Below are 16,465 nucleotides of genomic sequence, written 5' to 3'. Positions count from 1 at the left end.
GAAATCTGAGAGGTCTTGGATTGCTTCGGTTTCCCTTCACAGCACAGTGCAACACACTGCACCCACTGCTAATCCCAGTCCAGATTCCAGATGTGGGGCCATCTGCTTTCAAGAAGTGCGGCCTTGAGATGAGAATTTCTCTCTTGTTTAGAGCAATATGCAAGAACTCTGAAACGCATTTATATTAAAATCTCATCTGTTTGAATCAATAGCAGGATTCTGACTCAACTCAGCTGTTTTATGTCGGTTGGAGATCACAGCCCTCCTGCTTTCGAGCAGTCTTCACTTCTTTAGCCAGTTCATGCTTCTGCACAAAGTGTCTATCTTTTAAATTGTCAGGTAATTGATTTACTTGCTTATTTTGGGGGCTGAAATTATCAACAGACTTACAGGTTATGCTTTTGTCACAGGAAACCATCGAGACACTTCATATTTTGTTAACCTAAATTCTAAATAATTTCCCTATAGTAAATGCCATAGTGACTATTAAATAGTATTTCTTAGGTAAAACCTAAATGAGGATATTTTACAGTGGTATAGTGCCATGAATGCAACATATGAAATGTGTGCATTCACCCTCCACATTGAGTTTACAACAGTGAAGAAAACAGCGATTTGTGAGGCATTACTCCATATCAGATTTTACTTCCTTATTTACTGAATCATCTTCAACTGAACTCTAGTGCTAAATCAGTCAGATTCTACTGTATGATGCGTGAAAAGTAATATTAAAAACATCTCTTGCTAAAAATAAACTTATTACTCTACCAGTATAAGATCAAAAGCATCTATATAATTAAAAATTATTAAATTGAAAGTACATATGAAATAAACTCTGCATCGTGCTTTTAATTAAATATATTACCCTGTAAATTAAAACTGAAGGCTTAAAAATAGTAATCAAGGTGAAAAGAATTATCGGAGAAAAGTATCTTTGTATAACTTTGAAATTTCTGAGTAAATTTATGATTAAATACAGGAAGGCCTACTGGAAAGAAATGAAAAAAAGGCAAAAGGGATCCAGGCCAAAAAGTTGCTAAGTAGATGCATTATTTTTGTAAGAGGATAAAAAGGCTCCATTTCAAATTAAGAGATCTCACCAGCACGCTGCCATAGAGCAGGGAAACGGCTGTCTGTAAGAAATTACTCTTAACAGGGGAAAAGTAGGGAATACCGTAGCAACAACTTTGGCAATTTTGTTTGTAACCCTGCCCTCCTGCAGAAAGCTGCTTCCTCACAACAGCAGAGGACAAGGAAACAAAGCAACAACAAAAGAATGCTCTCCTTGTTGTAAGCTTTCCTTTATTTAAAGTCAACAGCAAATATCTTTGTTGGCTAAATTCAGTGTTGGAAGTAAGTACAATAGTTGTTTAGAAGGGTTTAGAAGCAAGGCTTGTGGCATTGTCACTGTAAAAACAGTTTCAGCTAGCTTTAGACTCTAGAGAATCAAGGACTTATTTGTCAGGGACCCTTACAAAGGTGTAACGTGTGAGGTTTCAGATGTTTGAGTCTCAAACCTGAAATTAGGAAGCTTTGCCTGCCTGGGTGACAGCTCTGAAAGCCACTTGTACAAAGGTAACTGGAAAACCCCTCCACTTTCCTCTCACAGCACAACTTCGAGGCAAGTTGCCTCCATGTACTCGACACCACTTCCGAAGTGGGAACAAGTTCTCAGCAATTCTTTTCCTATTGTGGCTGTGAACATTCAAACATTACATTATGCCCTGTTACTGTGACCAACTTGTACAGCAAAGACACAACAAAGGAGGCACTAAATACCTGGTGGCTGGATTTCTCTGGGTTCTCCTTATGTGATCATCCAGCGGTGTCAGACGTGGTGATGTTGAGACAGGCAAGTTTTGCAGCACTACTTCTTGACGAGTTGATTTTAGTAGTTAGTGCCTGTCCTCTTTCACCTCTACCAGCACATAACACCTACGTTTGTTGGAAAAGAACTGGGCTGACGACATTAAAAGTTAACCATAAGCATAACTCTTAACTCCAAAAAACATATTAATATACAATGAAATATTAGAACTGCAATCCAATCACATCTGACTGTTTTAACAGCATTTCAATGAAGACTCATTTGTAAAACAGAAGAAGAAATAAATCCATATTCAACATTGTTTGAAAATACAATGGGCTTTCTGGAAGCTCGATGGCTGGATTTCCTTCTCTACCATGTATGACATTTATTGTCCTTTTTGAGAAGTATTCTTGTTAAAGTATTTCCATTACCTGTGATGGGGTGGCCATCGAGGGAGTGTGGAACAGACTGGGACTCAAACAAAACCAGGGCCTGAAACTCCGCCCTGCAACTCTCAGCACAGAAATAGTATCAAAACCAAAATAATCATCTCTACGACTCCCCAAGTCATAGTAAAAACATTTCAACTCAAACGCAGTACGTAATAATATCTTTAATAAAAAGATTGCTTTTTAAAAGGGCAAACACTTCTCTGAAGGTTTTAACCTTTTGCACGCCAAGAGTCGGCATTAGTCAGGAGCTCATAAATTCATTTGTAAATTGGCAACTTTCTTATTTTTCTGGCAGTTGTTTCCCAAACTCTCACCATGTGTAATGGAGAGCAGATGACATTATTTATGCTCAATAATTTTACATGAGCACCATTTTCTTCAGCCTCCACTTTGACAAATCGAGATAAATAACAATCAATATTCATGTACCCTTTATTTGCTTTCAGTGTAACATTCCATGCTAATTGCAGATGTAATATTCATGAGTGTAAGTATAAGAATTAACAACTCTGGGTTGGTGTTCTTCTCCTTTGTTTTTACATGTGAATATTTTGGCTTACAAAATTAACAGCATACAGTAAATAATCCTCCCATACTTTGTACAAACTACATGATTTTGATATACAAGGATTCTGTTTTTATTACAGTGACAATATACAACCAGGTCTATTTACAATGCAAAAAGTATATAAACCACTTTTTAAACATTCTGCTACTGGCAGCCACTATTGTTTAGGAGGTAGCTTTAATTAACAAATTGAACTGAAGCCACATTTCCCATCATGTGTTCTATCAAATAATTTACAATACAAAGATAAAAATTCATTGTATGAACAGTATATACAGTTTAATTCTTAAAACAGCAATCTAGATTTAAATCTTAACAAGAATGTCTCTGGAGTAACTGGGATGGCAGTGGATTTGCTCTTGATTTAGCGTATTGTTCAAGAAGCATACATAATTACTTAATCATGCATTCATAACTTTATATCAATCATATTTTCAAACTAAATCGATAAAATGGATCACTGATTGTAGTTAAATCATTTCAGTCTCAGGACTTGAATACTTTAAAAATATTTACACTGATTTACATGAAAATCAGTGCCTTTGCACAGTGTACTTCACTCTCAGTAAAATAATTTGTAAAAATCCTTTTGTTTTATTGCAAAATCACTTTCTGTTTTCCTTCTACTTGCTAAATCTCGGTGTATTCATAGATATTACTGAGTTGCTGTAACATTCAGCAGGCTGCACAGTATTAGCCAGTCTTTCTACTAAGACATGAGCTGTTTACATCGACAGCACTGCTAACACCCCCTGATGCATGAATATTCCTTCTCACAGTGTGACCCAACTGCATAACAATGAAGAAAGCTGCTGTGGTTCACCTGAAGTAATGTGTCATCTCTCTGGGAAAATGTCTTCAACCCTATTATTCCTGACAGCTGTTAATACACTTATTTCATAGTCTACAGATACTGTGGATTACAAGAGTTTTATTGTTACAAAGTCTTTTTTAAAACTGAACGCTGGCTTAAAATACAAACCAAACATGGTATTCCTATATTGCTGTCACAGTTACGTATGGGAGAATTAATCCCTTTTTTGGCCCTGCAGTAAAATTCATCCTGAGATTCAATGTTGAATACACTATACAAAGCTAGCATGAGAGTTCTTTTGCTTAATTATAGAAAAGTCACATTTAAAAATAATTTCTTTACTATTTAACAGTTGTCCTTTATATTTTGCTTTGGCAGAATCAACTTACCTCGCCAACAGCAGAAGCAAAGTACAACTGGAGTACAACGTGGAAACACACCATTAGCATGTAAAAAACTGTATAAAAGAAACCACTACTGCGTGGAAAGAATAAAAATACTGGGTAACAAAACTGATTTACCAATTATTTACAGTCAGGGCGATTGATTTATTTCTTTAGTTATTTTCACATGTATGGCTCAAGAAGTTACTGCCCACTTCCCTTCTTTACAAATGACATTAAACGACAACTACAAAAGTGCTTCCTGCTTGAAAGGTCAAAACAGGCAACAGTCTATGAAGCATTATACCTCTATTAGAACAGCTGATGGCTAAAAGCCTTTCAGTCTTTAATTCTTGGTATATTGTAGGCATAACGAACCAAAGGGAATCCTCGGCTTTGGTAGAAACATGCACGCCCGCAGGCCTGCACTTGGTCTGAGCTGTCCGACACAAAAGAGTCATCCTCATCCGCATAGTCAGAATGGGCTGACTGGGTGCCACAGTCCGACCAGTAGCCATCCGGCCTTTGGCAAGGCACCACTGCCAGCGCCGGGCAGCTGTGTGATTTTATTAAATGTTTACAGGGCACGGGCTTGGACAAAAGGAGCGATTCGCAACATTCACACACAGCGATGTTACCCTGCAAATGTGTGTAGATGCCACAGTCGTAATAAAAGTCCTGCGTCACACAGCCCCCTTGAGTGTTGACGGCAATTGCTACCGCTCCGTTCTTCCTGGTCAAATGGCGCCTGAGCAGCTTCCAGTCTTCCTTGAACTTTGGGTTGAAGAACACATACAGAACTGGATTCAGGCAAGCCGGTAACGGGAAAAATATCAAAGTAACGGACTTCATGATTTCAGGGCTGATAGAAATCGCAGTGATCAAGGGCGCAAATGAGAAAAACGCAACGGGGCAGAAGAAGATGCAGTTTGTGAAGATCAGCCAAGCGACATGCTTAATCATGCTGGACTGTGAGTTTTCAGAGAGGTCCTCTTTCTCCAAGTTGCAATACAGTTTAGTGTAGATAACAGCCATTAGCAAAAATGCTAATGAATTCAGGAGCACTAAAGTTACTGTGAAGCCTAATGAAGGTGTTTCTCCAGTGGGGAAGGGCAAGCAAAGGGGCGATGCTGAGTACTCCGCTTTATAAAAAAGTGGTAGGCATCCTGCTACCACAGCACACAGGAAAGCAAAAACTGCTGCAATCTGGAACTGTTTTTGGTGATTGCTTTTCCCTTTTTTAATGATCTCCTTCGCAGAGAAGCTCCGTTCAACAGCTGCCAACATCAGGAAAAAAATGGCACTTTCTGACGAAAAGACTGCAAGAAACCCAGCAACTCTGCAACCACTGCCAGTCTCCCACCATATGCCAAATTCAGCAAATCTTCCCCAAGAGACAGCATCCAAGAAAGTTAAAATACCAGTATAGACTCCCATAAATAAGTTAGAGACAGAAATCAGGCCTATAAATAGTTTGGGTGATGGCAACGGAGTACAGGATGCAAATATTGTTAATATGACCAGCAGGTTGAAGAACAAAGCAACCAAAAAAATAAACCAGACAGTAAGTCGAATCATCCAGCTGCCCAATAAATATTCACAAGGCTTAAAAGCACCTAGAAGGAAAAAAAAAAAACAGAAGGACAACCAGTTTAGGGAAAACATTGGCTCTTAACAAGCAAGATTTTCAAAAGGTATTACAAAAGCACTCCTCATTAATCCATGAATAGAGTACACAGCTGGACTGCTAAATAGGTCAGTTGAAAGTAAACTATTCTGCTGAAGCTATTTACTAATTAATTATGCCTGAAATAATAATTACTGCGATGAATTGTCACTTGAGAATACATTGCATAAACAAGGTAGCTAAACAAACTTAATTACTTTTTAGCGACTCAAAATAGCTTTTATTAGTGCCACCTAAATACTTCTTCATTTTCTTTATATTTTATACTTCATTTTAAAAGTTGGTAAAAAAAATAAAAGCAAATGTTCACAACCAACTTACAAGGGGAAAGGATTTTTTTACAAGTAATGTGTTCTCTCAAAAACTGATTCACAAACATGCCTTCCGGAGTAACTTTTGGTCACAAGGGAACATTTGTAGAAGAGCCAACAAATTCAGTTTATCAGTTTTAATAGGGACAGGAATTCACAGCAAGTTCTATCCCCCACTCTCATCACTGAAAGGCACTGTGAGCTTGGAAAGTCATATAGGGAAAAAGATTATATTTCTTCTTTTGCCACTTAAAACAACTTAAATAAAAATAGTCCAACAAGCAAACTAATTATGAGGCAAGACAAGGAAAAAAGGTCACTACTTCTGCTTACCCTTCTAATCCTTCTAATTGCTATTTATTCCATGGGGAAATGCTACTGATTTTAAGTAACAATTAGAAGAGTTTAACCTCTCCTACATCCCCATTTAGCACTGCTAATTGTCCGAAGCACAATAGCTGGAGATCTCTCCCTGCAGTCGGGCACTTGGGGAGCTGAAGGCACAGCAGTAAAATGCCAGAGTGTGTTGCTTCCTCGGGCTGGAGCTTCTGAGCCGGATTCAGCTCGTGACTTCTGGCTGTGCGCAGCTCCTGCCCTCGCTTTAGGTGGGTGAAAGGTAAGTACGGCCCATCCCTAATGCGGGCTGGAGCAACTGCAGAGAATGATTAAATGCAGGGGCAAAAATCTCCCAAGGCCTAAAGCAACTTCCAGAAGTTACTGAACTGACAAGTCAAAGAATCATCACTTTGTTAGTTTAAATGAGCAAGCTCCAATTCTGGGCAACAAACAGTGGTGCTAACTGGGTTATCAGACCACTTAAATCAGCAGTAAAACTGCTTTTTTTGCAGGTATTCCTGGGTAATACATCCTCACCAGAATAATTATTTTTACGGTACACTGACATCACACAACAATACCTGTTAAGCTGAATCTGCTTAAAAATAAAAACATCTTCCTACTTTAGAAGTTTTAAAATGTTGATGCTGTGCTTCCAAAAATCAATTTGAAGTCTGTTTTCTAGTAGCTGCACAGTGAGGTATCTTTAGAGAAGCAAAACCCACCACACTTTGCCGTCTTTCTCCCAAGGTCTAAATATCCTTAGAGTTAAAAGCTACCCTCCTCTCCCGCTAATATTCCAGCCCTCTGGAGGTTAAGCCATGGTCAGAAGGATGAGTTTCACGACTTTCAGTGCTATACTACTTGAGTGCCACTGTTCAGCAATCTATTCTTGCCATCAGGGAAAGCAAAAAGTGGATCTACAGGATGAGAGATGATTCACAACTTACACAGCGGGTGGAGTGTCCTACTTATGACCAGACGACAGCATGGCATAGAAAACAAGTTGTTAGTATGGGAGGGACTGGTGAAAAGTAAGGCAAATTGTGAACTTGTAAAACAAGCTCTTCATTCCTTTTAGACCTACAGCTTCCCTGGCATGGGCAAAAAGAGAGAGCTAAATGCTTTAACGATTTAACCCATGTAACACCATCTGAATTTTCATTCTGTGAACAGGAGATCAAACCCAAAGTAGCATTGGTCAAATTAATTCTCAGATCACATACAGCTCCATTAATAATATATTTGACTTTCTGGCCACAACTATTTTTGGCTGTGATCAAGAAATCTTTGTGATAGTCTGTATACTAAAGCTGGAGCTAACCCAAAAGATGGGAGAGCAAACAGATTTCCCTAATGGATGTAAAATACCAATTTAGGAGAAGAGAATGAAACAAGAATTGGAAAACCTCTGCTCATCCATACATAACTTCAGTGGCAGCACACTGTTCCCCGCATCTATGTAGCCCTGTTCATGAAACAAGAGGGTACAAGATGTATAGAAGGACTCCTCTGGAGAGCCCACGGCAAAGGCAAAGTAGTAGGAGGCATCACAGAAAGTGTTTTAGGAGCTAAGCGGAATCATGTGTGGAAATTTGCAGTTCGAGGAAGATAAGCAGAAGGACAGCAAGGAAGCTGCCTATAATGAAAATATTTGTTTGGAAGATCAAAGACTTTCAACACTCCTGGACTGTTCGAGCCTGAATTGGAGTAGCTCTGGTATACCAATAAGACTACTCACTGCACGTGTATCTGTAGTAGTTTAAGGTGTTATTGCCTGCTCCAGCTACCTGTAACAGCCCTCTGCTGTCAAGTAATGCTGCTATAGCAGGTCTGGGGAAGAGATCACGTGAGCATTCCTCATCCTCTCCCCCACAAAGACATCAGGCTTCATTAAAACAATCAATGACAGCAGTTCGAGTTACGCTTTCAAAGCACAGGCTAAGTCCTCACTGACACAGATAAGCATCCATACAGTCTGCTCCACAGACATCTCTTTGGCAAAAGTACACAGAATTAGGGGACAGTGCATTAAACGCAATAAGTGCCAAATAAACGTATTAGTCTTCTAATTAGTATTCTGCTTATGGCAACAAACTTCAGGGTTTTTTCCTAGCATGGTTCTCCAATATAGTGCTATGTGTCTAAAGCTGAGCCAAATCTTTGTGATTGCTCATCCAAAACAACACTGACATCAAATGAAGTTTCACCCAAGCATTGTAGAATTTAATCTTCTGTACAGAATGACTACGAGGAATGAAACGTGTCATTCTGCAGACAGCTGTTTGCATAACACTATGCCTGAAGTTCACAATGTGGCTAAAGCACATTATAAGATTTACCTGTTGCTGGTGTACAGTGAATAATAGTCTGTCCCAGTTCCTCATTTTCCTCATTTTTTAGAACATCTGCATCAGCTGTGTCCAAGTGAAAATTAAAAACAGGTTAGTTGTAGGAAGAGATAAAGCAAAATTCAGTGAAGCTGCCTAGGATTTGAAAGATCAAAGACCTAACTCTCCACCAACATTCAAGTCTTTAATAAGTAAAGCTATTCTGGTTTGCCATGTAAGGTCAAACACTCAGTGCAGAAAAATTTGAGTTACTACTGCCCAGCCCAGCCACTCACAATGCTTTATAACAAAGCAACAATATCTTTCATCACCAGAGAAAGATCTATGGGCCTTGAAGTAGACATTGGAAGGACAAACTCTTTCTTCACAGGAAGGTCAAAATACTGAGAGCCATAAAACATTCTCATTCTGGCAGAAAACAACAGAACCAACACCGATAGTTTACAATTATTTAAAAACTGATTTTTTTTTTTCTTAAACAGGCAAATCGTATACATTTAGAAAGAACACGGCACTGCTTGTCTGTAGGCAGCTGCTAAGCACTTTCAGAGACAGCTTTTATATCCCTATAAAGATTTACATTTTCTAAACTTCCTTACTCAAAGACAACCATACACTATTATTCGGTCTAGTCTGGCTCAAACTAATACTGCTGGGTTAGTACAATGAAACACTTACCTTTCTCACGATCCATCAAGGCACTTTGATCTTGGTGACTGGAATCCTCAGCATTAGAGTTTAAATAAGAATCACAACCCCAAAATGCACAGCACTGGTAAGCATATGGTACAGAGAGTGACCTGAAATACAGGTGGAACAACAAAGAGAGTGTTACCCTTTGTAACCTGAGTTAAATATTTTTAGTAGATAGTAATCTTAAGTGGCACACTTCAGTACTGAAACTGAAGCCTCTTTTTTCCACAGTCACTAATAAAAATCTGTTTCAAATTGGATCAGTTGCAACGATTTCTGATGAACTTTTGCACTGAGATAAAGGACAAGGGATGCATCCAAGTCTTGTCTGCTGGACAAAGACACTTCTGTGACGTTTAGCTTTCTTTACTACTCTCTACTCCAGATACAAAACTAATTCTGATCAGTGTTTGGGGCATTGCTGTACAAATGAAACTGAAAACTAATTAAGTTAATTAAAGAGTAAATGTTTTGTAAGAAAATTAATTCCCAGGTGAACACAATGTAAAAGATACATCTTTTGTTCTCTTACTTCATTTTGTGGCCCCCAAATACGATTTCGTTTTTAATATTTTTTGTGTGTGTTTGACAGCAATAGTACATACTATTAATCCTGGTACAGAAGTAGTACAGATGCATACAGAGTTCTAAAAATCGATGTAAACAATGAGATAAGAGCAGAACAGAAGCTAATTTTTCTGACTCAAGGCTACAACATCATCTATGTGCAGTGTTGTTCTTGATTTCTGTTCTTCGAAGTATTCAGGAGGAACAGATTCCACAATGTATTAGTTCTCAAACACAGATCAAAATCCAAACCCCAATCTGCCGGTTGACCTCTGGGAGTGTCGATCTGCAGGAGGGTCGGGAGGCTCTGCGAAGGGACCTGAACAGGCTGGATCGCTGGGCTGAGACCAGTGGCATGAGGTTTAACAAGGCCAAATGCCGGGTCCTGCACTTGGGGCACAACAACCCTATACAGTGCTACAGACTGGGGGAAGAATGGCTGGAGAGCTGCACGGAAGAGAAGGACCTGGGGGTGTTGATTGACAGCCAACTGAACATGAGCCAGTAGTGTGCCCAGGTGGCCAAGAAGGCCAATGGCATCTTGGCTTGTATCAGATATGGTGTGACCAGCAGGTCCAGGGAGGTTATTCTCCCTCTGTACTCGGCACTGGTGAGACCGCACCTCGAATCCTGTGTTCAGTTCTGGACCCCTCACCACAAGAAGGATGTTGAGGCTCTGGAGCACGAAGCTGGGGAAGGGGCTGGAGAACAAGTCTTATGAGGGAACTGGGGGTGTTTAGCCTGGAGAAGAGGAGGCTGAGGGGAGACCTTATTGCTCTCTACAACTACCTGAAAGGAGGTTGTGGAGAGGAGGGAGCTGGGCTCTTCTCCCAAGTGTCAGGGGACAGGACAAGGGGAATGGCCTCAAGCTCCGCCAGGGGAGGTTCGGGCTGGATATCAGAAAATTTTTCACAGAAAGGGTGATTGTGCACTGGCAGAGGCTGCCCAGGGAGGTGGTTGAGTCACCATCCCTGGAGGTATTTAAAAGACAGGTAGATCACAGAATCACTAGGTTGGAAAAGACCTCTAGGATCATCAAGTCCAACCATTCCTATCTGCCACTAAACCATGTCCCTGAGCACCTCGTCTGCCCGTCTTGAGATGAGGCGCTCAGAGATATGGTTTAGTGGTTGATAGAAATGGTTGGACTCAATGATCCTAGTGGCCTTTTCCAACCTAGTGATTCTATGATCTGCTGTTTCCACAGGACTGCTGAGGTCTGTTTGACACAGATTCCTTTGCTCGCCTTAGACAAATTAATACTATCTTCCTTTTCATTTTTTCCATCAGACAATATAGGAAGCAATTTCAAACTTCTTCTTGAGGACTCAAACAGTCATATGCAGAAAGATCTTTGAAAATGCAAAGCAGTTAATTGCCGTCTGATCCACTTCCCATTGAAATCAGTACCAGGTTTCTATTTAAATGCTTACTGTTGCTCTTATAATTTGCCTCCAAGAAGAAAGAGCACATGTGTAAAGCCTGGTGATTATGGAATCAGACACCTGTTCCTGTCTTCCCCACCTCGAATGACAGATGTGCTCAGTTCAATAACAAATGTAATCCACCCAAACCACTACTCCAAAGTCAGATGATCTCTGCCCAAGAAGTAGTGGAGGAAAAACATAAAAGGTTCCAAGAAAATTGTCTGCAAATGGCTTCTATACCAGAATAGTTAGATGCCCTTTCAGACATGCCACCATTAAGGCCCTACAGGACTGACTATTGGTCATGAGTATTATCTAAGCTGGCTTCATGTACTGACATGTTCCTTGTTACTGTCAAAGTAAGCAAAATGCTCTGCAACATTATTTACCAACATACCGGAGCTTTGCAAAGTTCTTTGCTGCCAAAGCTTCTTTCAACTCAGAATTGCCTGCAAGTTTAAGCTGGCTCAGTCCACTCAGTCCTTCAGTTGGAACAGAAGTGAGTTCATTGAAACTTAGGTCTCTGAAATGTGAATATTAAGACAGCATTACAACTAGGTAAGTTTGACGCTCCTACAGCGTACCCGTCATTGGAGTAGGAAGGCTTTTTGAAGGCTCACACTGAGGTCTGGCAAATGCATGCAGTTTCAAGAAGTCTGCCCTGCATGCATTCAGCTCACTGTGATCCACAGAGATAAAATATTCAATAGGCAAACACCAGTTATAAGCTAAAAAAAATTACTGTCTCAGCAGTTTAATGACAGAGAGAGCAGGTGGCTGCACCAAATAGCCTACTTACAGGTTAACTATAGCTCCAACAGTAGTGAAAGCTTCCTTGTGGATCTGACGGATATGATTTCTACTGAGGTCGCTGCAATGAATGCCAAATAAGGTTATTTTAGCAGTTTTGTCAAAACTTTGTAACTGCCACTGTACTGAGAAAAAAAGCTAAGGTGATAAATACACGATGCCTTTGACAGAAAAACCAAACAACCTTCCAATTTCCCCTCTCTATGCAGTCATCGAGGTGCAATAGCTGTATCCTGCTTCCCCTCATCCCCAAAGCAGCATCCACCTCCTGTCCCCTTTCCCCTTCCTTGTACTAGCAGCTCAGCTCACACTCCAAAGGCAGAGGAGGTTCTGGCACCACTTATTCCCAGGCTGACAATGCCAGGACGATTCCTTCAGGGACAACCACACCTGCGGCAGGGCACAGCAGCAGGGGTAGGGGGAAGACAATGACTTATGTTATGAGATTCCTTTTAAAACACCTGTTAATTTGTGAAATTATCAGAAAAAAATCCAGCGGTCCTATATAATCTTTATACAGCTGGAAAGGGAAGGGAAGGGGATAATTTTGTTTACTGGTCTGCTCCTCTTGCAGAAAACAGACAGGATCTCTCCAATAAATACTATATAATGGAATAATGTAGTAATAATATAATGCAAAATAGTAGACTACCAAATAAAAACCCAAAATGGCAAACAGAAAGAATGAGACTGAAACTGGTTGCTGCTAGTATGTCTTGTGTATGGTTTGCTTCACCTTAGGATCCAGCATGCCTGGCCTTTTGCTGTCAATCAGATTTGTTACACCACACTCTGACATCAGTTTACATGGGAATTAGACAAATTATCTTGTTTAACTCTTACATAAAAAGCAATAATGTACACTTACAGGATACGAAGGGAGGACAGTCCTTGAAAGGTATCCTCTGTGATTTCATGGATTTGATTATGCTGTAAGGAACTGCAAAGTGAAGAGACAGAAACAGAACTTTATTGGCAAACTGGGCTGACTTCACATGAAGGGATGGCTCAGTGCCTGCTAATACATAGATTTAGCCTTATCAACGGCCAGATTTTTCTTGTTTCTCCTTCTAGGCTAACAGTTTAGGTATCTGCTCTGCACTTCACATTAGCCATGTTAATACAACCATGGAGCTTTCGTGGCACCTCTGCCCAATCCCAAATCACAACTGATTTTAGTTTAGAAGAGACTGTTAAGTGAAGGTAGAATGCTGTCCATGTTTAAAGTAACACTTTGTGAACTCTGAAGAGTCATACTGAGATTTGAAACAAATCTACTGAATACTGCAGAGAATCTTTAGGCACATTCTAACCCTGGGTGCACTTTCATTTCTTGAAAAACGAATTTATGAAAGGCGAGAGTTGAGAAACGCTTTCAGAGCTAATGGGCAAACTATCCTTTCAATTCATAAGCTCCCTTTACAACAAGCCTAAAGATGTCAAGGGTATAGTAGCAAAGGAGTGAGAAGTCTATTAGTTGCCCCACTCTGGTTAAAGGGAAAGAAGACTGAGTGCAGCAGAGATAGAAGGAGGAGGAGAAACGCATGCAGGCAGAAAAGTTGTGTAGGGTCTGGAAATTCAGCTTAAGAAGCTCTAAAGCAATGAGGTAAGGAAAAGCAAAGATGGGTTTTGAATGTGTCTTACATGTACTAGAGAAAAAAACATTTAACACAAGCATAGCTTGAGGCGAACTGAAGAAGAACGGAAGAGGTAAGAGACAGGAAGAATGCATAAATGCTCATTCCATTTCTGCGTATAGCAATGCCACTATGAAATGCAGGATTAAGGTGTCCTTTGTTATTTTTTTGTGTCACAGGAACAATTAAACTTTAGCTAACTGAGGAAAACAAAGGGAGTTAATCCTCTGTTCAGTACACTCCATGTGAGTTGGTCATATTACCTCTCTCTAGCCTTACTCTTACCAACTGTACTTAGGACCAAACGTGAAGCAAAGAAGTTTCTAGAAACTTGGACTCAGCATACTAAGGAGGTAATAAACAACATGTATTTCTACTTACACTTCTTCCAAGGACTGGCAGCCCTTAAGACTTGGGAGGTCCTTTATATTGTTGTAAGACAAGTCCCTTCAAATAGAAAATGAGAGACAAGTGCTTAGTTCAACTCTCTTCTGCTTAAAACATTTCATCACTTGTTAACTATTAAATGGATTGGCAGAAAAAAATCTTCCTGTTAGTAACATTCTGTGGAAAAACTAAGGGTGGGTTAGAGAAAATCACAAGGCAAGCGTGATCTCTCCACAGCCATCCTAACTGGCCCCACTATGCATTTGATTATACAAACATACACACCTAATGACATAGAAAGACAAAACTGTAGTATCAAGCTTGCAACTGTCAGCAAATAGCAGACACAAGGCTGTCTACACAACTCTGCAAAATGGCAATTTTCACTCGATTCACGTAACCCTTTTAAAAACCGCATTTCTGTATCTCTCCCCGTTTTTGTCTCCAAATTTGGTGAACAATTTTATTTAGGAGATAAGCAGATCAGAAGCTTGCAAACAATCTTCAAATTTCTGTTCAAAAGATAAACTGACATTTGAAAATAAATCCTACCATGTCATTTTCTTCTCCTAGTTTTTCTTCTATAAAACAGAAGATACTTTTCTTCTTCATTTTTCAGCACTTGCTTTTGTTCCAAATTTTCCTGTGTGTATCTTTTGTACGCATGGCTTTGCCTCTCCTCCTAATGGTTTAATTTTCCAGTTTGCTTTTTTTTTTTTGCATTTATTTTAATACATCCTTGCTGATTTTTCCATTCTGCTTTTTCGTATTACTGTCCTCTTCCTAATCTTCATCTCCATTTCTCTCAGTTCCTAATGATCTCTCTCCTGTGTTCCCAAACACAGGAAGTCAAAAGCTCTATAACTAAACTCTTCCCTTAATGTCTGAATGTAGACGTTTACTGTTGTGTTAATGAATGGCAGCAGAGTGAATTTGAAGATGAAAGACTGTTCAGCAGTACCACCTTACATATCTCTTATAACGTACAAAAGAAACAGTGCATAAAGAGGACCCTTTCTTGTTTCAGGAATAAGGCATTACATGAACTCTGCCATGAGTCTTGATTTGAAGAAGGAAGAAGCCAGAATGAGTTCTCCAGCTTCGATAAAGCCACTAGGATAAGCAAGTCTAAGCAATATTTTTTCTTTAAATCAGCTTTAAGTTTCTTTTGAAACATTTTGATGCAGGTGAAAGTAGAAGTCCAATGTGTGTACTTACAAAGTCCGTAGAACCTTTTGCTCTTGGCATAAATTAACAGGAATACTGCTTATCTTGGTCCCTGTTAGAGTTCTGTGGAAAAAAAATAAAATACGTAAATGTTCTCATTTTTGATGATACATGGCATAACAAGGATATGTAAGAGCAGGAGGAGGATGGTGTCTCAGCTATCGGAGTGTCAGATTCACCCAACATTTTTCTGTTGTTCAACTTTTTGGAAAAGGACAGCTTTGCTGTTTTACAGGTCTGCGAGTGTGAAGTTAGTATCAATGGCTTTTTCACAGGTTGTTGTCAGCTCCCCCTTTTAAAAAAACATTAAGGGGCACCCACGTATCACATAAGGAGAACTATAGAATTACATTTATTGACAGGAAGAGAACATACATCCGGTTGTTCTCCAAATCTACTAATATTTTAATCACTTCACATGAGGCAAAACCAAGAACTAATTGGAAATCAGTTCTGTAGAAGATACTTACAAACTCTCCAGATTAACAGTTCCTGTCAAATTAGGGAACCACTGCACCATGCTAGCACCCCGAATGACCCTAAAAAAAAAAAACCCATAAAAATTAGCTCTATTATGCAAAGAATTGTGACATTCAATCCTTTTTAGATATTTTCACTAAGAAGATGCTCTAAACACCCTTACTGCTTTTGTTTAGATTTTTTTACACGGAAGACAGTCTTTTCACTGCTTTCAATACCAGTAATTTGCATAATAAATTACTCCTCTATTAGCAAACAACAAGAATTCTTCAAGCTGGAAGGAGATGTATCAATACACATATGAAAAGAGTACAAACTCTTAGGTAGTTTGTAGTTCAGTTTGAAGTCTCACTGCATTTTGCTTCCTCGTTACCCCCAGAACTGATCTCTTTTGAGAGCATGCATGCACCAACCTGCCAAACATTCTCACAATGCGTGTCCCTGTTCAAGAACCACCACGGACATACTGTAGTTTGTTTAAGTAAGAACCTGAGCATTTGGCCTGAGGTTATGTTTCTTATGCAA

At 39.6% G+C, this 16,465-nt stretch overlaps 1 protein-coding gene across 1 annotated transcript in view; it reads right to left on the bottom strand.

The window, feature by feature from the left end:
• Nucleotides 1–1,389: 1,389 nt before the first annotated feature.
• The window catches only part of LGR4 (leucine rich repeat containing G protein-coupled receptor 4), an 80,759-nt gene continuing 65,683 nt past the window's right edge, over nucleotides 1,390–16,465 (bottom strand). Inside the window, exons 10-18 of the mRNA XM_054068420.1 lie at nucleotides 15,931–15,999; nucleotides 15,452–15,523; nucleotides 14,228–14,293; nucleotides 13,078–13,149; nucleotides 12,199–12,270; nucleotides 11,797–11,922; nucleotides 9,391–9,512; nucleotides 8,704–8,778; nucleotides 1,390–5,643 (exon numbers count right to left, since the gene is read on the bottom strand). Coding sequence (XP_053924395.1) covers nucleotides 4,367–5,643; nucleotides 8,704–8,778; nucleotides 9,391–9,512; nucleotides 11,797–11,922; nucleotides 12,199–12,270; nucleotides 13,078–13,149; nucleotides 14,228–14,293; nucleotides 15,452–15,523; nucleotides 15,931–15,999 — 1,951 coding nt within the window. The 3' untranslated portion in view covers nucleotides 1,390–4,366. The remainder of the gene's footprint in view (nucleotides 5,644–8,703; nucleotides 8,779–9,390; nucleotides 9,513–11,796; nucleotides 11,923–12,198; nucleotides 12,271–13,077; nucleotides 13,150–14,227; nucleotides 14,294–15,451; nucleotides 15,524–15,930; nucleotides 16,000–16,465) is intronic.

Source organism: Cuculus canorus, chromosome 5, assembly GCF_017976375.1.
Source record: "Cuculus canorus isolate bCucCan1 chromosome 5, bCucCan1.pri, whole genome shotgun sequence".
Lineage (NCBI taxonomy): Eukaryota > Metazoa > Chordata > Aves > Cuculiformes > Cuculidae > Cuculus > Cuculus canorus.
The sequence above is the reverse complement of the archived record's forward strand: the minus strand, read 5'-3'. Positions and strand labels throughout refer to the sequence as shown.